At 38.7% G+C, this 25,715-nt stretch overlaps 1 protein-coding gene across 1 annotated transcript in view; it reads left to right on the top strand.

Annotated features, from left to right (window-relative positions):
* Positions 1 to 966: 966 nt before the first annotated feature.
* The window catches only part of frem3 (Fras1 related extracellular matrix 3), a 26,819-nt gene continuing 2,070 nt past the window's right edge, over positions 967 to 25,715 (top strand). Inside the window, exons 1-22 of the mRNA XM_016231889.1 lie at positions 967 to 5,995; positions 6,108 to 6,197; positions 14,326 to 14,472; positions 14,841 to 15,071; positions 15,196 to 15,321; positions 15,485 to 15,736; positions 17,408 to 17,557; positions 17,687 to 17,896; positions 18,054 to 18,251; positions 18,348 to 18,512; positions 18,608 to 18,790; positions 18,950 to 19,080; positions 20,558 to 20,716; positions 21,031 to 21,334; positions 21,481 to 21,612; positions 21,714 to 22,045; positions 22,491 to 22,683; positions 22,883 to 22,987; positions 23,878 to 24,005; positions 24,136 to 24,270; positions 24,379 to 24,505; positions 24,633 to 24,820. Of these exons, the coding sequence (XP_016087375.1) occupies positions 967 to 5,995; positions 6,108 to 6,197; positions 14,326 to 14,472; positions 14,841 to 15,071; positions 15,196 to 15,321; positions 15,485 to 15,736; positions 17,408 to 17,557; positions 17,687 to 17,896; positions 18,054 to 18,251; positions 18,348 to 18,512; positions 18,608 to 18,790; positions 18,950 to 19,080; positions 20,558 to 20,716; positions 21,031 to 21,334; positions 21,481 to 21,612; positions 21,714 to 22,045; positions 22,491 to 22,683; positions 22,883 to 22,987; positions 23,878 to 24,005; positions 24,136 to 24,270; positions 24,379 to 24,505; positions 24,633 to 24,820 (8,715 nt within the window). The remainder of the gene's footprint in view (positions 5,996 to 6,107; positions 6,198 to 14,325; positions 14,473 to 14,840; positions 15,072 to 15,195; positions 15,322 to 15,484; positions 15,737 to 17,407; positions 17,558 to 17,686; positions 17,897 to 18,053; positions 18,252 to 18,347; positions 18,513 to 18,607; positions 18,791 to 18,949; positions 19,081 to 20,557; positions 20,717 to 21,030; positions 21,335 to 21,480; positions 21,613 to 21,713; positions 22,046 to 22,490; positions 22,684 to 22,882; positions 22,988 to 23,877; positions 24,006 to 24,135; positions 24,271 to 24,378; positions 24,506 to 24,632; positions 24,821 to 25,715) is intronic.

Genomic DNA, 25,715 nt, shown 5'->3' with positions numbered 1-25,715 from the left:
TATCATTTATGAGATGCCAAATTGCCAATATTAAATTTTTTTGTCTCTATCACTCCAACAGAAGGCGCTGTTGCTACTATTCAGCTATATCTGTAGTTATTTTGGCAAGATAAACTAAAATACTACTTTAAAAAAAAAGAAATCTTCACAAATAAAAAGTTGAACATCAGCTGTCCTGACAAATTTTTCTTAAACCATGAGGGGAGAAAAAAATCCTGGGCAACCACATATTCCTTGAAGCATTTGTCACACATATCACAAATCAGTGGCCACATCAATAGGGACTTCAGAATTTCCCAACAGTCTTATCTTGGTTTATATATTTTCTTTCTTTTTTATTTCTATTGCAAAACTATTGGTCACACTTTATTTTAATGTCCAATTCTCATTATTAACAAACCATTAACTATGATTTTGCCTCAATAAACTCATAATTTGCATAGGCATCGAGTAGGAATAGGGATGTAGAACATGGTCATGCAGAATATGTGCTTTATAAGTACTAATAAACAGCCAATATATTAGTATGCTAATAAGCAACCATTTAATAGTGAGCATTGGCCCCTATACTAAAGTGTTACCAAATTATTTCCTTTCTGGTCTTAATATGAACTTTTTTGCCTTCAGTGGGTAAGAAAGGAGTAAAAGAAAGGAAGGGCTAGAGTGAATTCAACACTTTGGGGGGCTGTCCAATGTGCTGCCTTAAATTAGCCGTGGGAGTGGTTGGACTGAGGGTGGAGCTTTGTGCTGTCACTATCTCACTTGTTAAGTATTACCTGCAGTGCTTCAGTAGGTTAGCTGCTCTTGTGCTGTGTGTAAGGACAGAGAGAGGGGGAAACGTAGCAGTGAGATCAAAACCAAGCCTTGAGAAATCAAGGGAATCATCCCAAATCTTGCTTGGACACTGCAGTGCATCTATTTTTACAAGTTCATGCAGTGCAACTAGCTATAAAATAGCCAAATAATATGGCTGGTTGTCTGCAAAGAGGAAGGCTGAGTGCAGCAGGAGCAACTATGAAGTGCCTGTTTATATTGATTTCATTAGGATGTTGTCTCTCTAAAGTGGATGCAGACCCTTTCGACGCAGCTTTCCGCCATAGGCACCGACCTGGACCTACTGCTGAGACAATATTGGTAGCCAACAATGGGATTAGGGTTCCCTTTGGACGCTCCATTTATCTGGACCCTATCAATGACCTTGTGACTGAAGTGCACGCAGGAGACCGCTGTCACGTTACAGTCCTGGACAATGACCCACTGGCCCAGAGACCTGGAATGCTTACACCCAAGAAGTTCCCCTGCGCCTTTGGAGCAGAAGAGGTAAAATATACTCACTTTGGTTCGCGGAGTCCAAGCAAAGACCACATAAAACTGCAGCTGAGGTATGACTCCCACACAGACACAGTGGTGGTTCCTTTCATTCTTGAAGTAGAAGTGGTCTTTCAGCAACTGGAGGTTGTCACTCGTAACATGCCTCTGGTTGTGGACAAGCTAAATGGGCTGAGCAACCCAATTGACAAGAAAACTTTGGAGTTTGCGTTTGAAGATGGTGTCACTACATGTAAGGTGACCACGCTGGTTGGTGCAGGCAAACTTCCCAGGTATGGTAGTCTTACTGATAACTCCGTTAATGGTCAGATGATTAATTGCGATGATTTTGTCAAGAAGGGAATTCAGTATCAACACACTGCAACCACCAACTCTCCGAACAGAGACTATATTCCAATGCTAGTGGAAGTACAAGATAATGATGGCAATACTATTCAACAGGAACATTTCCAGATAATGGTTAGAATCAAAGAGGGCACTGAAAATACACCACCAAAGCCTAGCTTTATATCTATGATGATGATGGAGATTGACCAATTTGTGATGACAGCCATTACTTCAGATATGCTGGCAGCTGAGGATATTGAAACAGATTCTGATGAATTAATCTTTAACATAACATCTCCCCTGGGCTATCAGCAGGGCTATATTATCAGCACAGATGATCAAAACCAGCCAATCACGTCTTTCCATCAGAGAGATGTTAAAGACCTGAAAATCGCTTACAAGCCTCCCTCTGAGGATTCAGACGTAGAAAGAATTTTCCAGATTGAATTTGAAATCGTTGACAATGACGGTGCTGTTTCTGATCCTTTTGCATTCATGATTGTTGTGAAGCCAATGAACACTTTAGCTCCAGTGGTAACCAAAAACACAGGACAGCTGCTTTTTGAGGGCCAATCAAGACCACTATTCAGCTTACAAAATTTAGAGATCAGTGACGAGGATAATCTTGATGATGTGAAGATTACAGTTGTTGATGGCTTAAAACATGGAGAGCTGACAGTGCTAGGGTCTCAAAGAAAATTTTTCACACCAGCTGATCTAGATGCTGGCATTGTTGTGTACCAGCATGATGGAAGTGACACCTACAGTGACAATATTATATTCAGAATGACTGATGGCAGTAATGAAGTAGAGTTTTTATTCCCAATCACAATTGCCCCCACTGATGATGAACCCCCTATTATAAATGCAAACACTGGTATTGTGCTTTTCAAGAATGAAGTGATGCAAATCTCCCCTTTTATCCTGAGTGCCACAGACATTGACTCAGAGGATTCAACAATTAAATTCATACTAGATGAGCCATACTCAGACATCGGTGAGCTACTCCTCAAGCAGGTGGAACCTCCTCCAGATCCATCTGCATGGAAATTTAGTGCAACAGATGAAATGTTTGAACAGGTGGTGACAGAATGGTTTCAGCAGGATATTCTGGATGGGAAGCTGTTCTATCGTCACAAAGGACCTCATAGTACCACAACTGTGATTGACCAGTTTATCTTTAGAGTCCAGGATGACAATGACCCACCAAATCAATCAGGAGAACACACATTCACCATTAAAATACATCCAGTGGATGACATTCCTCCAGAACTTTACCCTGGCACCACATTACACATGGAAGTCAAAGAATACGAGCTGACATTTTTCAAGAAAAAATATTTACGATACACAGATCTGGACTGTGATGACAGGGATCTTAAGTACACCATCATCAAACCTCCTACTGACACAGATGAAAACAACCCTGTTCCTCTTGGTGCCATTGTGCTGACTGATAGCCCTGACATCACAATCAGTGAGTTTACGCAAGCTCAGGTCAACCACCACAAAGTGGCATACAAACCCCCAGACCAAGAGCTTGGTATTACTCCCAAAGTTGTCCAGTTTACATTCAGCGTGGAGGACACTGCTAGTAATTCAGTTGATGGATTGTTTACAATCTTTTTACAGCCTGTTGACAACAAACCCCCTGTAATTACTAACACTGGTTTCACTGTTCTGGAGCGAAATACTTATATAATAACCAAAAATGAACTGAATGCCTCTGACCAGGACACTGAGGACGAGAACATTAAATTTACAGTGACCCAGATTCCCAGGTTTGGGCAGCTGCAATATTTAGGAATCGACATGTCTAATGACCAAACATTTGTGTTGGAGGACATTGAAAACAGCCGACTGGCCTACATTCACAGTGGTGAAGAATCTCTTCACGATGTCATTATGCTGGACATTAGTGATGGCTTCCATGAAGTCCCCATTGTTGTCAAGATCAGCATCAAGCCAGTCGATGATGAAACTCCAAAAATTATGTTACCGGCTGGTTTGTTAGGCGCGTCCATTGATGTACTTGAGAATGGCGCAACAGAAATCACAAATAATGTCATCCAGGGTCATGATGAAGACACAGATGACCTCATGCTGACTTTCATAGTTGAGGAGCCTCCTAGGCTTGGAGAAATAATGGTGAATGGAGCTCCAGCTGAGCGCTTCACTCAGCAAGACATAATCAATGGTGCGGTCGTCTATGTTCACACTAGTGGTGAAATTGGTCCCATTAAAGAGCATGATTCCTTCAATCTTACCATATCTGACATGTCAGATGAATGGGTTGTTGGTGGCAACAAAGTCCAAGGGGTCCGTGTCCACATCACCATTCTCCCTGTAGACAGCATTCCACCTATAGTTAATGTTGGCAGCCAGTTTGTAGTAGTTGAGGGTGAAAAAAATGTTATCACATTAGAGCACATTCAAGCTGAGGACATTGACACTGATAATGATGATATATTGTGTACTATTATCGCTCAGTCCACATCTGGCTATGTGGAGAACATCTCCCCAGCTCCTGGTTCTGAAAAATCCAGAGCAGGCACTGCCATCACCGCATTCACCATTAGAGATGTTGGTCTAGGTCATATCTATTATGTCCAAAGCATTCACAAGGGTGTGGAGCCAGTAGAAGACAGATTAACTTTCCGCTGCTCCGATGGCATTAACTTTTCAGAAAGACACTTTTTCCCCATTGTCATCATCCCAGCCAATGACGAAAAGCCAGAGATTTTCATTCGTGAGTTTGTTGTCATGGAGGGGATGAGCTTGGTTATTGACAGTCCTATTTTGAATGCTGCTGATGCAGACATCCCAAATGACAAATTATTTTTTGAAATACTTAAAAACCCAAAACATGGAAACATAGTTCAGCAGTTGAGCACTGGAACACTTCCAGTGGTGAAATTTACCTTAGAGCAGATCAAGGAGGCATCCAATATTGTTTATGAGCATGATGACTCTGAAACCAAGGAAGACAGTTTTGAAATTCGACTCACTGATGGGAAGCACACTGTTGAGGAGAAAGTCTTTATAATAGTCATTCCTGTTGATGATGAAACCCCAAGAATGGCCATCAATGATGGCCTGGAAGTAGAAATTGGAGAAACCAAAGTAATAAGTAACAGAGTCCTGAAGGCCACAGATCTGGATTCTGAAGACAAAGAGCTTACTTACATTGTCCGCTACGGCCCTGGCCAAGGCTATCTTCAGAGAATAACCAAACATGGACTTGTCATTGGCAATATTAGTATTGGAATGAATTTCACTCAAGATGAACTTGACAAACAGTTGATTCAGTATGTTCACACAGGCCAGGAGGGTGTTCGTGACCTGCTAAAGTTTGACATAACCGATGGAATCAATCCCCTCATTGATCGCTACTTCTACATTAATATTGGCAGCATGGATATGGTTTTTCCTGATGTTATCAACAAGGGTGTGACCCTCAAAGAGGAAGGTAAGGTCACCTTGACCACAGACCTTCTCAGCACAACTGACATCAACAGTCCAGATGAATATCTAAGTTTCAGCATCACCCGTGCTCCTAGCAGGGGCCATCTTGAAAGTACCGATCACCCAGGGGTGCCCATCTCCACCTTCACTCAGCTGCAGCTAGCTGGCAACAAGATCTACTATATCCATACATCTGATGATGAAGTGAAGATGGACAGCTTTGAGTTTGAGGTGACAGATGGCTACAACCCTGTCTTCCGCACCTTCCGTGTATCCATTACAGATGTGGACAACAAGAAGCCAGTCTTGACGATCAACATGTTGGTGTTGGGGGAGGGAGAAACCAAGCTGATCACGCCCTTTGAATTGACAGTGGAGGACCGTGACACACCAGACAACCTGCTGAGATTTGTAGTGACTCAAGTGCCAGTTCATGGTCAGCTTCTGTTCAATGGAACGCAAGTCATTTCATCATTTACCAAGCAGGACCTAAATGAAAACCTTATAACTTACAGGCATGATAGCACAGAGACAAATGAAGACAGCTTTTCTTTCACAGTTACTGATGGGACTCACACTGAATTTTATGTTTTCCCTAATACTGTATATGAAACTCGTAAGCCTCAGGTGATGACCATTCATATCACCACGGTGGACAATGGGGTGCCTCAAATCATTGTAAACAAAGCAGCACCCACTCTTAGGGTTCTTCATACTGGGCACCTTGGATTTTTGATTACCAGCAAAGCTCTAAAGGCTGAGGACAGAGACAGCCCAAACAAAGTGCTTAAGTATGTTGTAACTAAGACCCCTCTTCATGGCTTTATCATGAATTATGCTTTGGGTAATGATAGCATCAAATCATTTTCACAGGGTAAGTTATTCTAATTTACCCTTTTGTTTCTGAAATATATTATGCAAAACCTGTCACTGTTATTTAAGATTTAGTCATTTCAAACTCATACTCTATCCTTTCTCCTTATTAGCTGATATTGATGACATGAAGATTTGCTATGTGCTTCTTGATGGGTCCAATGCCACAAGTGACATATTCTACTTCACAGTGGAAGACAATGGTAAGAATGTCTCTTCCTTTCCCCTCTTATTAACTGGAAGTGTCATGTGTCACTAAAGCTGCTGTAGGAATTTCAAAGCTTTCAGTTGTTCATTTAAATAAATTTTGCTGAAGGGGACTTTTCTAGGTTGGTTTATAATTAGCAGAGTATTTCTTTGTCAGAGTCAGTATTAACCAATGTTTGATGCTTCCGTCCTTCTTAATTTTATGTGGTCAAAATGCCAACACTTTCTGAGTTTAACTGTCAGGCTTGGAAATCAGACTGTATGCCACCTCGTCATGACACACACAAACACACATTCAGACATGAAATAGGAAACAATGATTAATCAAAGAATCTTTTTCAACTTGGATGAGCCTGGACACGTTGGTAGAGCTTTGGTGGTGAGTAAATAATAGCATTTGTCTAATGTGGAGTGAGGATCTTAACTGAATGTCTAAGCATTTCCCAGTAACCTTAAGCAAGGCTGTATTTTTTTTTTTTTAAATCCAGGATTCATTTTTTTACTTATATCCTATGTTAATTCATATGATCAGCACAAACAAGGTTGTGTATCTTTATGAAATCCTTAATTGTAAACTTAAAAGGAGCAGACATTTTCTTGTTAGTAGTTTAACTGATGGCACATTAACTGCGTAGGAACTGGAGCATGCACTACTGGTCTGGCACTGCATCTTTTTTGGCAACATTTCAGCTGGAGGCAGTCACTGCTATAAGAGCCAAGAAAGATACACATTTTCAGAGAGCTAGCCAAGATAATAGAAACAATACGGTAACACTTTACTTGAAGGGGTGTGCATAAGACTGACATGACACCTTCATAATCATGACATGACACATGTCATGAATAGGAAGGAGGTTTTATGCACGTTTATGACAACTGTCATTAAGTGTCATTCGCACAGATATGTAATTTTAAATTCAAAGATGACATTGTTTGAGATGTCTTTGTTATGGCCTATGGTTAGGGGTAAGGGTAGGGGTAGGGTTAGGTCAAATAATGTCATATTTGCATTAAAAATGACATAACTGAGCGAATGACACTTAATGACAGTTGTCATAAACGTGCATAAAACCTCCTTCCTATTCATGACATGTGTCATGTCATGATTATGAAGGTGTCATGTCAGTCTTATGCACACCCCTTCAAGTAAAGTGTAACCAACAATACCATTCAGACATGGACCCAAAAGAATCTGGAACTTACAAACAGTATTAATTTTTGAGTACATTTTTACAAACTTCAGATTGACACACTATGATGTCTAAAATTCATATAGACTATAAAGTAGCTAATGGATAGGAATGGAATAGGTTTACATCCTAGCTGGAGGCATTACATATACATTTCTCAAAGTAACTCTCACCTTCTGTTAAGACTGACTTTACAATATTTATGTGTGGGGTTACAGAGTACCTAAAGCTATAAATAAATAATAGTAATTTTAAAATTAATCTATTTTTACCTTTCTAATTATTTTGAGAAACCATCAAAAAACATGTTTGCACACAAACTACGAAAAAGGAAACTGAGCTATTCACAGGCACAATAGCTTGCATGCTACAAGGATACACTAACACACACATCCATGTATGGATCAGAGTTTCTAAGGCCAGAAGTAGTGAACAAGAGGTGTGAAGAGGGAATTGCTGTTATGGATACCAGCAGAATGCTAGCCATAATATGAGAGTTATGTGCAGTGTGAGCCAGATGGTAATATTTCAATTGCTGTTCAATTCTTTCTATAAAGTAACCGGTTGCTGTTGGAAAACATACCTACAGTACACAGGTCATTTGATTTGATTTATTTTAACTTTGTTACATTTCCACCCAATTGGCTAAGCTAAACCACAAAGGACTTAATTTAGATGCCCATCCACCATTTGAAGTAAAGCTTATGAATCTATATAATTTTTAAACAATTCCTACCATCTACTTGCTATGTAAGTGTAATAAGATCAGAATGAATTTCAAACAGCCTACAGATTTCAACTGAACAAATACACTTTGAATTCACCAGGCTTTGTATAATTAGATACTGGCAAGTTACCAACCATATAATTCATGTATTAGCCTATAAACAAACTTAATAGTTTAACTTCCATCTGCTGTCAGTGTTCACATAAAACATACTTCTATAAAGTACAAGCTTAGGTTTCATAACAGAAATTACAATCCAAAATCCAAAGCAATGTTATATGATAATTTGTTAGATGGTGGAATGCATTTCCTCTGAGATTTGTGGCACCAGCTACACTGACCCGAGTGTAGAAGTCATTGCAGAAAGAGATTTGTGTGTCAAGGAGCAAAGATCTGTTAACAGATCTCCTTTCAAAGATCTCTCTATGCCTGGCTGAAACTCAAAGCCATTACAGGATATTCTGAAAACCCTGGGGCTTCCCCTTGCCTAGTTCATCTTTTGAGCTATAGAAGATGGAGAAGATCATACTGCTAGGTTGGGTTTGGATTTTCTTCCAGCAATTACTCAAGATAATCAAACATGAGTATTGGTGGAAAGCCAGGGGGAAAGGCTCAGTTGCTAAACCTAGTGAGGCATCATAGGTGCTCTGCTGGCCAAATTCTAAGGATGCATTACATATACAGTATCAGGACTACAAAGTCTCTCTCAAGTTTTGTGGTTTCTTTTTCATAGACGTCTGCAGCTAATCTGTGTGTCAGACATGTAAACACAAAAAATATTTACTGCTCTTTGGTGCCAGTGGCTGCCACAACCACACTGAGCACAGGAGCCACATCTCCATTGCCCTATTTCCTCCTTGCAACTCTCATATTTGCTAGAGGATATGATGTATGTTACTGGGGTTATTCTTATCTCTCACAGATGGCAGAGTTTTTCCTGTGATCTGAGCCTTGAGATCACCCTATGGTGTCTTTCCTTCCTAAGAGTACTTTCTCTTGATCTCTCTTCCTCTGCCTACCACAGACAACTTAGGCTACTGGTGTCAAAAGGGATGTGGCTGGTCTACCATGCCATAATTCATCACCCTGCAGTTTGGGGATCAGGTGCCTGGCTTTTCGCAGATGTCACGTGGACAAGTACAGTACCTGCCAGTGTCCAGTTGTCAAATATTCCCTCTGTGGAATGCCTGGAATTACATGAGGCGCCTAACATAGACTTCCAAGCTTGGTGCTTGTGAGACGCCATTATTAGATGCAGAGGAAATGGCCAAAGCTCCTCAGGTCAGAAAGATATGACCAATATTTGAATATGACTTCATGTTACCTTGTGAAATCAGATGGGGTCTATTCTGAAGCATGGTCATACATTTTCATGCTTGGGATACTTAACATGGCCCTAGTTCTTATAAGTATAAAAGGATATGGATGTACTAGACCAGTTTAGTCTTGCAATATGCCTCTGGCAGTGAATGTTGATATCCTCCCAGCATTCCCTCCCATGCCTGAGGCTCTATACATCTATTGACCTGTGGCACTGAGGTGAAGATCTATCAGAACTATCCACTCCAACTCCATACTTACCACAGAGTCATTACATGTAACACATGAATCTTTCTACAAACCAAACCTAATTTGATCCATCATCTGGTGTGCCTAATTCCTTAAAACAAGAAACTATATAATGTTTCATAATAGCAATAAAGCCAATTAATTCCTTGCGAAATTATTACTGCCAACTTGAAACAAAGACATACTTATGGTTGGTAAAGGGATAGTTCACCCAAAAATGAAAATTATGTCATTAATTACTCTCCCTCATGTCGTTCCAAACCCGTAAGACCTTCGTTCATCTTTGGAACACAAATCAAGATATTTTTGATAAAATCCAAGAGCTTTCTGACCCTACATAGACAGCAACACAACTGTGTTGTGGTACTTTCGTGAATGCATGGCAGAGACTGACATGGAAGAGTAGAATTGTTGAAAAAAGTAATTATTTTTGTTTTCTTTGTGCACAAAATTATTCTTGTTAGTTGTAAAGTCAAGGTTACACTTTATTTTAAGGTCCAATTCTGGCTATTAACAAACAATTAACTATGACTTTTGCCTCAATAAACTCCTAATTTGCTCGATTAATAGTTAGTAAGGTAGTTGTTGAGTTTAGGTATTGGGTAGGATTAGGGATGTAGAATATGGTCATGCAAAATATGTGCTTTATAAGTACTAATAAACAGCCAATATGCTAGTAATATGCATGCTTATAAGCATCTAGTTAATAATGAGAATTGGTCCCTATACTAAAGTGTTACCATAAGGAAGTTTTTTTTTTTGTGGTACTTTCGTGAATGCATGGCAGAGACTGACATGGAAGAGTAGAATTGTTGAAAAAAGTAATTATTTTTGTTTTCTTTGTGCACAAAATTATTCTTGTTAGTTGTAAAGTCAAGGTTACACTTTATTTTAAGGTCCAATTCTGGCTATTAACAAACAATTAACTATGACTTTTGCCTCAATAAACTCCTAATTTGCTCGATTAATAGTTAGTAAGGTAGTTGTTGAGTTTAGGTATTGGGTAGGATTAGGGATGTAGAATATGGTCATGCAAAATATGTGCTTTATAAGTACTAATAAACAGCCAATATGCTAGTAATATGCATGCTTATAAGCATCTAGTTAATAATGAGAATTGGTCCCTATACTAAAGTGTTACCATAAGGAAGTTTTTTTTTTCAGAAGCTATGAGTGTTAGCTTTAATTATTGTGGGTTCAGGTCTTCTCAACATTTTTTTTTTTTTTTGGAATATAAAAGGCTGTTGGTAACTTGAATAAGTGTGACTGTGACCATTACTTAGCCCTGCATTCTTTCTATATATTATTGCAGTCATAAATACCTCAAGAGCTTCAGACATCCCTCTGGACGCCTGAACCCATTAAATGAGTTAGCACCACTCAGTGATGCTGATACTTACTGGGCTTTACTGCCGCTCTAGCTTATATCAGAAACCCTTAAATGAAATACTTTGTAACACCACAAAACAGCCATTGCACTGCTCCAATTCTCATGACATATACTGAACTAAAAACAACATTCTGAGAAAACAGTCTGAAACACTCATTAGAAAACATTCTGCCTTCAAGACAGACACTTTTGTGTTGTTTGTTCATTGTAGACACAAATCCCCCTAGAGTGTAGAAAGAAGCAGAAAGAACCATGACAGTGGGTTTGGGCCACCCAGACGGTGCCTGCTGTCTGCCTCAGTTGTTGCTCTCATGCACAGATAAAAGCTGACAAAAGGGGTGAACAAGGGAGGGGATAAATGCAGGGAGTGAGGATACAGCTGTCAGTTCCCACTCTTGGAATCTGAAAACCACTAAGAAATGGTGTGAGAAAGAGAAGAAAAAGTGCACAGTCAGAAAACTGAGGTGGGCTCCACAGTCACTGTTAAACAGCACCTGCCTTCCAAACATAGCAATAAAACTATTTAGGAAATTGCCCCAAGTGACTGTCAACTCTGATGGCTAAATTCACTCTGGAAATAACAGTACATTAGTGATAGTGGATCAAAACATCAGTTGCAAATGCATCTGTTTAGACTGCACGGTATAAGCTCTGTTCCAAAACCCAGTAAACTACAGAGGCAGTGACTAATACAACGCAATACAGTTAAGAAAGTGTAATTTTTTTTACGAAAGTTTGGAAAATCACAAAAAGATTTTACCAAGTAACTTTTTAGGGCTGTGAACATTAACTCCAAAGATATAATTAAATGTCTCATGCATAACTAACGAATTTGATATTAACTTTTTTTTTCATTATTGCTTTCTAAAGAGACAATGTTTAATGACTAGAATGATATTAATTGTGAAATATGATTTTTTTTTAATGTTCATCTTTACTCTAATAGAGGGTAAAAAAACATAAATATGGCTTTAGCACAATAACAAATAAAATATCATTTAATTTCTTTAATTTATTAAACAATTAATATAATTTGATCATTTATTAAACAATTTATATTAACTTTATAATATCACATACTCACAAACTGGTCTTTAAAAATGTATAGCTGTCTTTATTTTGGGATGAGGTCTTTGGCAAAACCTCCAAAATGAAAACCCCTTAAGTACTATTACAATCATCTAATAAATTGGGTCAATTATATTCCTAATATATACTCACTCTTTACAGAGTATTGTGCTTTGTGATTGTATTATTATTTTGTGTTTAATTGTTCTTACAGTACCTATTAACATTTGTTCATATTTTTATATAGGATAATCATGACAAATTATTTATATGCATGGAATTTAAAGAATAGAGGGACATTGTCTCCATTGCAAGTGAAACTATTTTCCATAATCTTGCAGACAAAGTGCCCTTATGCAGGGCCAGAGAAATGTCATAAGGCCTCCGTGTCTCACAGGTAACTGCTGTATTCTTAACTGAAAGAGAGCCTTCAGTCTGCATGTTGTCCGTTTGATAATCCTCTGATACAGCCTCACTAAGCTCAATATCAGTTCATACTCAAACTGGGCAGTATGCCGGGGAAATTGGTCTCCTGAAGAAAGAGGCACTTGGCTGAGCTACGATACGGTTCCCCTTCCATTAAGCCTTTGAAACGTGCTTCCTTTTCTTCACATTGTGCCTTTGCGGGATGTTTAATAATAGGCTTGTTTTTAATACTTGTTAATGTGCTCAGCTATGCAGTTAGATCTTAGTTGGTGCATCTGTAATGTGCCACTGTATTCACACTCCTTTGAAAGCTTAACAGGAGATAAAACATCTAATTTGAATGAGGCTCCCCCACATCTTCTATGTCAATCAGCTTCAGTGTGTTTAACGACTCTTCAGCAATCTAGGGTAAATATAAAAAATGATAAATGAGTTCTATATTTTTAGGCAGAGCTGTCAGACACTTGAGCTTGGTCAAGACCAATGCTGTCATGTCAATATGAGCTGTTTCCTAAACTGAGAAGAGGGTGGTAAAGAAGAAGGCCAATGGAGGACATGATGATGCTGTTTTATTGATTAATTTAAATCAATCTTACAACATCTATTTCAAACGGATGTTTTTTGACACATCTTGTGATTTGCACTACAATGTTGCTTCTGCATATGCTCACATCAAAAGAGCAGCTCCCATTTGAGTGATAACTACAAAATAGCAAGCTGGAAATAAAGCGTTTACAAGAATTCACGTTTAAAAATTCAATTTTTATTCAGTTACGCACCAACAGTGCAAACTTTTTGTCATCTACAGGGATGTATCGGTGCCTACAAAATTACTTACTAAATAAAAAATCAGAACAACTCGAGCCAAGAAATAGTGTCCAAGAATGTAACCTTTTGTCTTTAAAGATAATCAGAGTCATGGGGTAGCACGGATTATGGCAAAATGGGATTGAGAATACTTTCAAAGTCATTACAGCTCTTTATCCTACTTCAGTCACTCAAGATTCAGGATCCTCACTGCTTAAATCATTTAGTCCATGGAGAGAGTCTAATCCGATTATACTTTAAACTGATTACTCAAAATGATAATTAGTCACTGAGGAGTGTATGATTTGATGGAAAAGAGCTGGAATAATTCTAAAATTTAGAATATATTTCCATAGCTCTATCTATTAAAAAGAAAAAAAAGTTAAATACCAGAACAATATCTATTTTGTTTATCTTGGATCTGGAGGTGGCACGTAAGAGTAGCACATATGTAAGTCTTGGAGACAAAAGGTCAGACTGTCTTTTTTATGATCCCTACTGCCATTTTCATCTCTTTCAACTCTCCATCTTTTGTGTTAATCTGTACCAACCACAATTTTCCACAACTGCCTTCTTTACACTATCATGGTATGGGCTTTCGGCATTAACCTGACACCTCGTTGGACTCAATCTTCTTGAACCTCATTCAGCTACCAACAAAAGTAGTAAAAAACGAAGGCAGTGTGAACATATTGAGTATTGATTTTACAGTAGTAATGAGGGAAAGACAAAAAAGGGTGGAGAACGTCAATAGAAAATGAAACCACCCCAGGACATCCACAAGCAGGACGCAGGATCAAGTTACATTCATTTTGGCTCCTCTTTCTTTTTACATATCTGAACTTGAAAGAGATGAATCATTAGCAAACTGCATGTTCTCAAGGTGCTCAAACACACACTATTATTGTGCATCATTAAATTAATTGTGTTTTTCTCTGTTTGAAAAGGGGGCAACAAACTGAAACCACAACCGTTCCGTCTAAACTGGGCCTGGATATCTCTAGAAAGGGAATACTACATTGTGGATGAGGATGCAAAGTTTCTGGAGGTCACCCTCAAACGCCGGGGATACTTGGGAGAGACATCATTTGTCAGTAAGTATTCATCAAAGTGATGGTGTTACCCTACAAGTCAAAATCTTTATCACCAGTTTTCTGTTACAAAATATTTGTTTAGGCCTATATGTTAAGATGACAGGACTTGTGTGGAGGTTTAACAAAATACAGATCATTAAATATTGGAATCCTAATAAAAGAGATAGTAAACAATGTTTATTTGCAGCTGTTACAAGTTGGTCCCTCTGTGTTTGGTATTTTCACAGCCTTTTAACTATGATTACAATAGTACCACAGCCTTTTACGGTTCCTTAAAGTATATAGCTATAAAGTAGTCAGCAGATATCATAAACTGTTCACTCATTATGTTTGTAGTTTAAGGTCTAAATAGTGTTTTCCATTTAAAGGCATTGCCACCAAAGATGGTACAGCAAAACAGGACCAAGACTTCCGCGGCAAAGCTCAGAAACAGGTCCAGTTTAATCCTGGCCAGACTTCAGCCACCTGGAGGGTGAAGATATTCACAGACCAAGAGTTTGAAACTTCAGAGATGTTCGAAATCCAGCTTTCAGAGCCAGTGATGGCTGTTCTTGAATACCCCGATACAGCCACTGCGGAGATTGTAGATCCTGGTGATGGTAACTGTGCCATGTTTAATGATTTCCTACTTTGTCTATGTACTATAAAAGACATATTGCTTCCAGAGTGTGTGCACCACAATGGAATATTCACTTTTAAGCACTGGAATTTCTCTCTTTCTAGAGTCCACAGTGTTCTTCCCTCAAGCAGAATATCGTATAGAAGAGGATATAGGAGAACTATTAGTCCCGGTGAGAAGATCAGGAGACATCAGCCAAGAACTAATGGTTATTTGTTACACACAACAAGGTGAGATCTACAAAATTATCACACAACCTAATGACAGGATTATTCAAATATTGCCTATTACAATTTACAGGACCTTACATGACCTTACTTCATCTGTACTTCTGGTGTATATTCTGTAGTACTTGGAAGTCTGTTCGTATAAAAAATAAATCCTTCTATACAGGCACTGCAACCGGAACCACCCCCAGCACAGTGCTCTCCTATTCAGACTACATCACAAGACCCGAGGACCACACCAGCGTCCTGCGTTTTGATACGGATGAGCGGGAGAAGTCGTGTCGCATCATAATCATTGATGACTCCCTCTTTGAGGAAGAGGAGAGCTTTAACGTGTCCCTCAGTATGCCGATGGGTGGCCAAGTGGGAGCCAAGTTCCCCAGTGCCAAAGTGGTAATCTTGGCTGATAGTGATGATGGTGAGTTGGCTAAAACTATATAAATAACTTTACTCAATTTAAAATAACAGTTTTCCACTTTTATGTATTTTAAAATACAAGTCTTCAGTGTCACATGATCCTTTCTGTTTGGTGCTCAATTATTTCTTATCACAGTTGAAAATGGTTGACCTGCTTAATATTTTTTGTGGGACCCTCAGGATTCTTTGATAAAGAGACATTTTAAAAGAACAGCATTTATTTGAAATAAGATTTTTTTTGTAACAACACTAGTGTATTTGGGACTGAGTCTATATACATATAATAGTGCAAGCCAGGCTAACTATATTCTGTGCATTTTATTTTTCTAAACAACAAAGTGCTTTCATGATTGATATTGGAGTTTAAAAACAACTTACTCATCCTCAAAGACACAAAAACATATCCTCCATGTTCTGTGGTTACATTGACATCTTACCTCTTTTGCTTGCTCTTTTATTACACATGCTTTGAAACCATAGGTAGCCACAGAACAATCCATCTTTACTTTGTGGTCATACCACTGTTGTCCTTGGCAGCATGGTAACACGATAACCCAAAACAAGTTGAAGGAGAACAATTGAGGCCCCTATGACCTTTGTAACGACCCATAAACCTCAGCGAGGGACCTGAAAGAGCTTTGTAAACACCCTGTCCATGCAGGATTTAGGATTTATATGCATTACTCTAAGGAAACACAGTCCAAACAAGTCATCTTTGAATTCAGTACGTTCAAAGATTAATTCAGGAATTCACCATTTAAAGCATAGCCTTTTTAACTTTTAATTTTCAATAAATCCTCAGAGTGTTTTCTTCACTCATAAAAACAGTCTAATAGTTGCAAACAGCACCATCAATGACAGTCCCATCCTCCACAATTTGGGAAATTAGCCCAAAAGATATTTATGTGTAAATAATGTATGTACATGCCTAGACTAAAGAAGTGAAGATTAATGTGCATATGGTAGTAGTTCAGCGTCTTGGTGGGTCTGGAAGGGCATTTTTGTGTCTATTTGCAGGGGGGATGGGAACTTTGTTGAATAGACTTGTGGTCTGGATGCCAGCCAGAGTTGGAATCTTTTTGTTTTGTCACTGACTTGTTGTCTATGGAGGTGTCACTACTCTTTTTCTTTGTACGACCCCTCAAACTTACGGCCTCTTCCCCCACCCTGGAAAGCCCTCTCCCCTCTGCATTCATTTATCCTGAGCTGATGCTGATATCGCTCTGGGAGCCTCCCAGACTTCCCAAACACACACAAAGACATAGACACTCACCCAAGTGCATCTTGACTGGAGTAGACTCAACTGTCTGTTTCATCACTCAGACAGGACGTTGGAAATAATGGTAGGTTTCCTGTGCTGTCATGGGGGTGATGGCAGATCCAGATCTTTGTCTGAAGCACTAATGGGTCAAAACATCTCTGTGAAAGATGAAACACAACTTAACAATTCTGAGAACAATGGCTTTAAATGTCATTTTAGCTGCTGGAAAGGGCACCTCCTCTCGGCTTCTGTTTTGCTGAAGGTACTACAGGGTCCAAAAGTCTGAGACCACATCGAAAATCTCGGATTCCAAATCTTATTTAAACTTGGAAAATAACAAGAGTTTAAAATTTCAAAAATGCTTATGAAATAAAATGAGTGGAAGTTGACTGATCTTTCCTCTCGGTACAGAGCCATCTTTCTATTTTGGAGAGACCGAATACACAGTGGATGAGAGTGATGGTTATGTGGAGGTGAAAGTGTGGAGAACTGGAACTGACCTTTCAAAGACAGCCACCGTCACAGTCCGTTCCAGAAAGAGTGACCCTGTTTCAGCAGAAGGTAAAGAGTGTCAGTCAAAAACAACAGTTGCTGATATATAATTTTTACCTAATAAAATAGTTAAAAAAGGCAAAAAATAACTTTCATGCATATGATTTTTTCTCCCCCACCTTTTTCTCTCCCTCCCAGCGGGTCTAGATTATGTGGGAATCAGCCGTAACTTGGACTTTGCTCCAGGTGTGACCATGCAAACGTTCCGTGTGACTATTCTCGATGATCTTGGCCAGCCAGAGCTGGAGGGACCAGAGACATTTGAGTTGGTGCTGCGTATGCCCATGAACGCAGTCCTTGGAGAACCTAGCAAAACGGTCATCACCATCAATGACACTCTCACTGACTGTGAGTAAAGGAAAACAAATCAATAAATAAATACAACCATTTTTTTAAGACATCAAACTGCAGATAAAATGTGTATTAGTGCCAATGAAAAATTCTAAATACAGTCATGTTAGTTGAGTGATACTGGTTAATTAATCAATGCTGGATTTTTCTGCAGTGCCCAAAGTCCAGTTTAGAGAGGCAGAGTACAAGGTAGATGAGACTGATGGAGAAGTGAAGGCAATGGTGTACCGCAGTGGTGACATCAGTCAGAGGTCCACAGTCCGCTGTTACACACGCCAGGGATCTGCGCAGGTCATGATGGACTATGATGAACGACCCAATACTGATGCGTCTATCATCGTGTTCCTACCAGGTCTGTTACTTTTTTCAACCTGTTCCTCATCCTTTCATCCATTCATCCACCTATAATTTCATGATTTGCTCATCTTTTGTATCTGCATGTTTACAGGAGAGATTGAGAAGCCATGTGTAGTGACTTTAGTGGATGACACAATTCATGAAGAGGATGAGGAGTTCCGCTTGGTTTTGGGCACCCCTAAGAGCAAATCACTATATGGAGCTGCTGTAGGAGAACAAAAAGAAGCTCTGGTCACCATCACCGACCATAAAGATAGTAAGTATTCTTTTTATCCTTATTCTTGACAAATATCTGCATAAAGGTCTTGATGAGCTTCTCTCACAGCAAACAAAACAAATTTTCCACTGCAGAGTCCATCATCAGGTTTGCTGAGATCAAATACAGTGTTAGAGAGCCACAACTTCCTGGAGAGATTGCTGTAGCGAAGATTCCTGTCCTGCGTCAGGGCGACACCTCCAAGGTCTCTGTGGTGAGAATTCACACCAAGGACGGCTCTGCGACTTCAGGAGAGGACTACAATCCCCTTTCTCAAGGTCAGCAGAAGACTCATGAAGGCTACAAAATATAAATCCCATAAAATGCCATATTATTATCAGAAATTATTTTACCATGGTCAACAAAACATGCAACATCCAGGAGTGGAGAATTGACACAGTCACTTTCTGTATATCTCTGTTTGCATGTCCTTACAGATGTGGAGTTTAAAGAGGGTGAGACAGAGCATGTGGTGGAGATCCAGGTTCTCTATGATGGACAAAGAGAGATTCGTGAGGCTTTCACAGTACACATGAAACCTGACGAGTATATGGTGGCTGAGACACAGGTCAGAGACCATCATCTCTAAAAATACCCCCAGAGACGCCACATCGCACACTCGCACAGACACACGCTAACGTGACTCTCTTGCTAAAATAGCCATGCGGCAGCTGCCTCTGTCAGCAGGAGCCAATCGCTGTCTCCAGTCTCTTTCAGAGGAGTCTGTATGATGTAAATGGGCCTCAATAGACACAGTGACCTATAAACAGAGTTATCCACTGAACATGTACAAAACCCTTTACAGTCAAGGCCTTAGAGCCATTATGGGGGGCTTTTTGCTATCTTGTTGACAGTGAGAGTCTGAGAGATGGCAGGAAATGAAATTGAGAAGAGTGCTTGAACTTGGGTCGCCTGCACATAAATGTCACACGTTCAGTCTCTGACTGAACATTTAAAATGTGTTCGGAGCTTTACAATTTATACTACTACTGTATATTGAACTTTTTAAGATTTTGAAAAGTTTGTAAAAAATGAGTGCTATCAAACGATTAATCGCATCCAAAGTTTTTGTTTATATAATATATGTGTGTGTACTGTGTATATTTATTATGTATATATAAATACACATACATGATATATTTTGAAGATTTGTACATTACTGTATATGCATTTATATATTTATATTCTTATACTTTATATTATATATAAATATACAAACATAAATTATTTCTTAAATATATGCATGCACGAGTTTGTATTTATATATACTTAATAAATATACACAGTATACACATATATTATGTAAACAAAAACTTTTATTTTGGATGCGATTAATTGTTTGACAGCACTAGTAAAAATGTTCGAAAGTAGCATTCTTGACAACAAATTCAAGAAGTTCTCAAATATATTTTTAACATATTAATTTTTTCTAAGAAGAACACAACATGCTTTGGTGTTATTTCACTATATGGCAGTTGTTGCAGAAGACTTGCTCATCAACTCATTGAAAAACACTTTAAAGGCCATCTTTATGCATTGCCAGCAGAGTACAGCAACAATCATAAGCATACACACTATTTTTGTCATGACAGCCTTGACAGGAGTTTAGCATTCTGTTGTGCATTTCAAAGAGCCTGTCTCAATCTGGTGGGGTCTCTTGCATTCATTTACACTCTCTGTGTTTAATGTCCCTTCAGAGCATGCATGCACATCTAGTAATAGTAATAGCCAGTGATGTAATGCGGAAATATTTTAAACAACCCAACAAATTCATTAAAAGTTGTTTTTAAGAATACTAAATATTCTTAACTTTTGTTAAGAATAATTTAATTCTTAAGAATGCTTTGTGAAACTGACATTTTATCATAAATATGTCAAGTGCTTAGTTCACAGTGGTGAAGGTTCAGGTTCAGAAGGTAAGGTTCACAGTGAGTTGATAGTCTTTTTACTGCTGCTTATGTTATTGTAGGATTGACATACTCTGTTTTCCCTAAAATGAGATTGGTAGCCTAAATAGTTGTCTTTTCCTCTCTTCATTTTTGTAGATGAATAAGGCTATTGTGTACATTGAAGAGATGAACAGCGTGGCTGATGTCACATTCCCAGCAGTGCCTCAGGTGGTGTCCTTGCTGCTGTATGATGATACAGTTAGGGCCAAGGACAATCCCCACCCTCCAACCGGCTATCCTGTTGTGTGCGTTACGGTGAGTGACACCATAGATGTCAGTTCATTCCAATTAATCACTGTCCTTTTCATTTTTTTATTATTAATTAATTAATTTTATTTTTTGTACATTTACCATATAAAAAAAAGAAAATATTGGAATGTACAAAAAGTGGCATCTTGCAAATGGAGAAGGTGAAGTGACCTCGCCAGTCTCAGTGAACAATAATTGAATGTTGTCATTCAAGATTACGGCTGGATATAATATATCTGCAGTTTTAGTCTCTCATTCTTCCAAAAAAAAAACAAACAAAAAAAACATCTGTAATTCTGATATTTTCTTGTATCCATCAGGCCTGCAACCCCAAATACTTTGACTTTGACAAGACTGGCTCCATTTGCTCAGTGGAGAACATCAATGACACAATGACTCAGTACCGCTGGATGGTTAGTGCCCCTAGCGGACTGGATGGAGTCACCAGCCCCATGCGAGAAGTGGACACCAACACCTTCTTCACTAACACCAAGTCCATCACATTGGACTCCATCTACTTTCAGGCTGGTTCCCGCGTACAATGTGCTGCCCGAGCCTTCAATGCAAATGGAGACGCTGGGCTGGAGCTCAGTTCCCCTATTGTGGTCATCAGCCGAGAGGAGGGTGAGGCTCTTGGTTCTCAATTCTTGAAGAATTACTAATTCAACAAAGCACAGGGTTTTGTTTGTTTGTTAGTTTTACTGTTTTCTTGGGGATTCAAGGGAAAAGAATTAAGATTAAAAGTTAATGAATTTGTCTGCCATCCTTAGGCTTGTGCCAGCCTCGTATACCTGGCACAGTTGGTGCTGAACCGTTCTCTGCTAAAATCCATTACACCGGCCCGGATGACCCCGACTACCCCAATTTGATCAAACTCACTGTTACTATGCCTCACATGGATGGTAAGTGACCACCTCAACAAACAATTCAGTACTAAGTAAGCAAATGTTACCTGAAATGTCTACAAAGTCCAGGATATTAATATCCACACTTTTTTCCTTAGGCATGCTGCCCGTTATCTCCACACGTCCCCTTTCAAACTTTGAGCTAACCCTTAGTCCAGATGGCACACGAGTAGGTAACCACCGCTGCTCTAACCTCTTGGATTTCAATGAGATCCAAACAGCACATGGTTTCATCACTGACGCCACAAAGAACCCAGAAATTATTGGCGAGACTTTACCGTACCAGTACAGCGTGGCCATGCGTAGCACCAATTCCCTTCGATTCTACCGCAATCTTAACCTGGAGGCATGTCTGTGGGAGTTCAGTAGCTACTACGACATGTCAGAGCTGCTGAATGACTGTGGAGGATCCATTGGCACAGATGGACAGGTAAGGATTTCGAGAATATGTGTCATTCGAAGCTATGATCAATCAATATGTTAAGCCAATGTAACTTTTTTAAGGTAACATCACAAAAACAAAAAACAAAAACTATAAAATTCTATATATAGTTTATACTGTTTGAATGGTTGGGGTCTGTAAGAATTTTTAACGCTTCTAAAAGAAGTCTCTTATGCTGGATTTAGTTAGAAAAACAGTAATATTGTGAAATATTATTACAATATAAAATATCTTAAAAACATACAATTTGTTACAGAAAAAAAGAGATATGCAAATTTTCATCATAAACATATTCATATAGAGACTGAAAAATCCTAAAAGAGTATTTGAAAGTGTATTTCCAGCATCAACACACAAAAGCAGCATTTTTTAAAATCATTCAGTTTACACGTACATTTTTTTATGTGTTTTTCACTGTTCCCTGTGTCCGTAGGTGTTGAATCTTGTTCAGTCCTATGTAACCCTGCGGGTGGCTCTGTTTGTGTCCTATGTCTTCCACTCTCCCGTTGCGGTTGGCGGCTGGCAACATTTTGACCTACAGTCTGAGCTGCGGCTCACCTTTGTGTATGACACTGCCATCTTATGGCAAGATGGTATTGGAAGCCCACCAGAGGCTGAGCTGCAAGGTAGTACTTTAACTACACTGCTTTAACTACAAGGGATACATCATAAACTCAATTCAAAATGGTGAAATTAAATAGACATGAATACAGATTAATGCAGGTTTTAAAACATCAGTATATATCAGTCTTTTTCTCCACCTAAAACTTCAGTGAAAATCACTATAACCTGTCTGATGTTGTTATTTGTGCTTTTATTTTATAGGTGCCATGTATCCCACCAGCATGAGAATAAATGATGAAGGCCGTCTTGTTGTCAATTTCAAGACTGAGGCTCGATTCAGGGGACAGTTTGTCATGTCTCATCCAGGTAACCCAAAATACACAGACACACACTCAGTTCTCACTGCTCTGTCCCAAAGAGAAAATATATAAGCTACAGTACAATGTGCCCCCTACTGACAGTAAACGTCCTGTCACTACCCTCCTGACAGAAACCTTTACTGCCTTTTACTGGTGGTGACATTATATTAAACAAACTTTTTTTTTCCATTCCTATATCTCACTTAAGGGGTAATTAAAAAAATAAATGAAAACAAATGATTTGGAGACTTTGTGCTGTGGATGGCCAAAATAATTCTGATTGCATGTTTCATTGTGTATTATAACTGAGTAACCGCAGCTCGTGACAAACAGGCTCATTGTTAGCATCATAGTTATGCTAATAATACATTTTATGGCCTGTTTGTAACATATTTTGTAATTACCCTTTACTTTGGAAATGATAAACTCCCTGAGTCTGAGCTCTTCTCACTTCGCTTGTAAATGTAAACATGATTCGTTTTGGACCAGATTTGTTTTGGCGCACTTTTGTCGCCATTAATTTCTCATGTCTCAAAAATTACCTCATTGAGATGCATTTCACACCTGTGTCCTCACGCCTTTCAAACTACAGATGGTAAATTCATCCTCATCAGTGCAAACGGATTCATTTCCCTTGGTTATGTCGCTTCTCGATGCGTGGCCTCTGATTGGTTGATCAGTACACTGGCATAAGATATTTCTATCTTTTTGTTATTACTTATTTTACTTATTTTTATTGATAAAACAAACTACACAATTTTTCTTATATTATTAAGACATATACTTATTGTGTCAAAATATTGTCAAATATTATTTTAAATATTACTAAAATAAGTCATGTTCTTAAGTCAAGTTTAATTGGAATTTTAAAAGTCTGGTATTTATATTGGCCTTCAGGAACCACTTTGTCCTCCATGGTAATGTCAGCGGACCACTCTGGACTCACATTCACTCTTTCCCTGATCAGAACTGAACCCACTTACAACCAGCCCATGCAACAGTGGAGCTTCGTTTCTGACTTTGCTGTAAGTTCAAGTCCAGTGTTCTACCTTTTGTTTCTTTTAGGTACTGTCAGTCATAGGAATCATACAGTAAATGCAGGCTATAGATTGTATGAATATTAAAAAGGTAAACTGATCATATGTGTGTGTGTAGGTGAGGGACTATTCCGGCACCTATACTGTGAAGCTGATTCCATGCATTGCTTCACCTAACGGAGAGTTCAGCATACCCCCTGTGTGTCACCCGAGGGAGCCCCTCACCTTCGACATGGACATCCGCTTCCAACAGGTTGGTTTCTCTTTTTCATTCTGAAAATTTGGTGTTGATCTTTGATCCTACTATACGGTTACAATGAATATTTAAGCATGATGCTTATTATTTTGTGCTGTTTCTCAGGTGAGTGACCCTGTAGCAGCAGAGTTCAGTTTGAACACACAGATGTTCCTGCTGTCGAAGAAGGAGATGTGGCTGTCTGATGGCTCCATGGGCTTTGGAGAGGGCACGGACACTGCCTTCATGGAAGGTACTAGAATCCAAGAGTGATATAATATACTTATTTAAATATTAGTTTAGGTGAAAATAGTTGAACTACTAATTCATTCAGTTCCTGCCTTGAGAATGAAACTTTATTCCGATTGGTTCCCCTGTAGGTTCGAACATCTACGGTCGAGTGATGGTGGACCCAGTGCAGAACCTGGGCGACTCTTTCTCCTGCAGCATAGAGAAAGTGTTCCTTTGTACTGGCACAGACGGCTACGTGCCAAAGTATAGCCCTACTAATAAAGAGTATGGATGCCTGGCTGACGCTTCATCCTTGCTGTATAGACTCAAGATCCTGGTATGTAATTTATTTTAACCTCATACCTTCTTGCTTTAATGTACCTTTCGTACAAATGTTAATTATAAATGTAGATCTTCCCACTATGTGAATCTTTATTTGAATAGAGAAAGAATAAGCGTGTCAATGACAAAAGTGCAAAGTTTTTATAAATGCAGTTTAAAATAATCAAAATCACGTGGTTTCATATGATTTTGTGGAGAAAAAAAACTTTTATAATTTTTTTTTTTTAAGTTTAAAATGTCTAAGAATGCTATGTGGTTTCAAAAAAAGCTGAAAAATATATATTTTCAAAGTATTTTTAGGGAGTTGCACCACATGAGATTTTACAGTCTACACTAAACCTGCCTTGTCATAAAGAGGTCAGATTATATTTCATACGTATTCTGTATTTTGGCCACACCAACATGACGTTGATTTGGCAGACAAAAGTTTTTTTCCCCCAAATATTCTGTACCTTTCGTACAAATGTTAATTATAAATGTAGATCTTCCCACTATGTGAATCTTTATTTGAATAGAGAAAGAATAAGCGTGTCAATGACAAAAGTTTTTATAAATGCAGTTTAAAATAATCAAAATCACGTGGTTTCATATGATTTTGTGGAGAAAAAAAACTTTTATAATTTTTTTTTTTTAAGTTTAAAATGTCTAAGAATGCTATGTGGTTTCAAAAAAAGCTGAAAAATATATATTTTCAAAGTATTTTTAGGGAGTTGCACCACATGAGATTTTACAGTCTACACTAAACCTGCCTTGTCATAAAGAGGTCAGATTATATTTCATACGTATTCTGTATTTTGGCCACACCAACATGACGTTGATTTGGCAGACAAAAGTTTTTTTCCCCCAAATATTAATAAACGATGAAGTTTTGCCCCCCCACCCCCCCACCA

Source organism: Sinocyclocheilus grahami, unplaced genomic scaffold (assembly GCF_001515645.1).
Source record: "Sinocyclocheilus grahami isolate Dianchi unplaced genomic scaffold, SAMN03320097.WGS_v1.1 scaffold17.1, whole genome shotgun sequence".
In the NCBI taxonomy this organism is placed as follows: Eukaryota; Metazoa; Chordata; class Actinopteri; order Cypriniformes; family Cyprinidae; genus Sinocyclocheilus; species Sinocyclocheilus grahami.
This window is presented reverse-complemented; position numbering and strand designations above follow the sequence as displayed.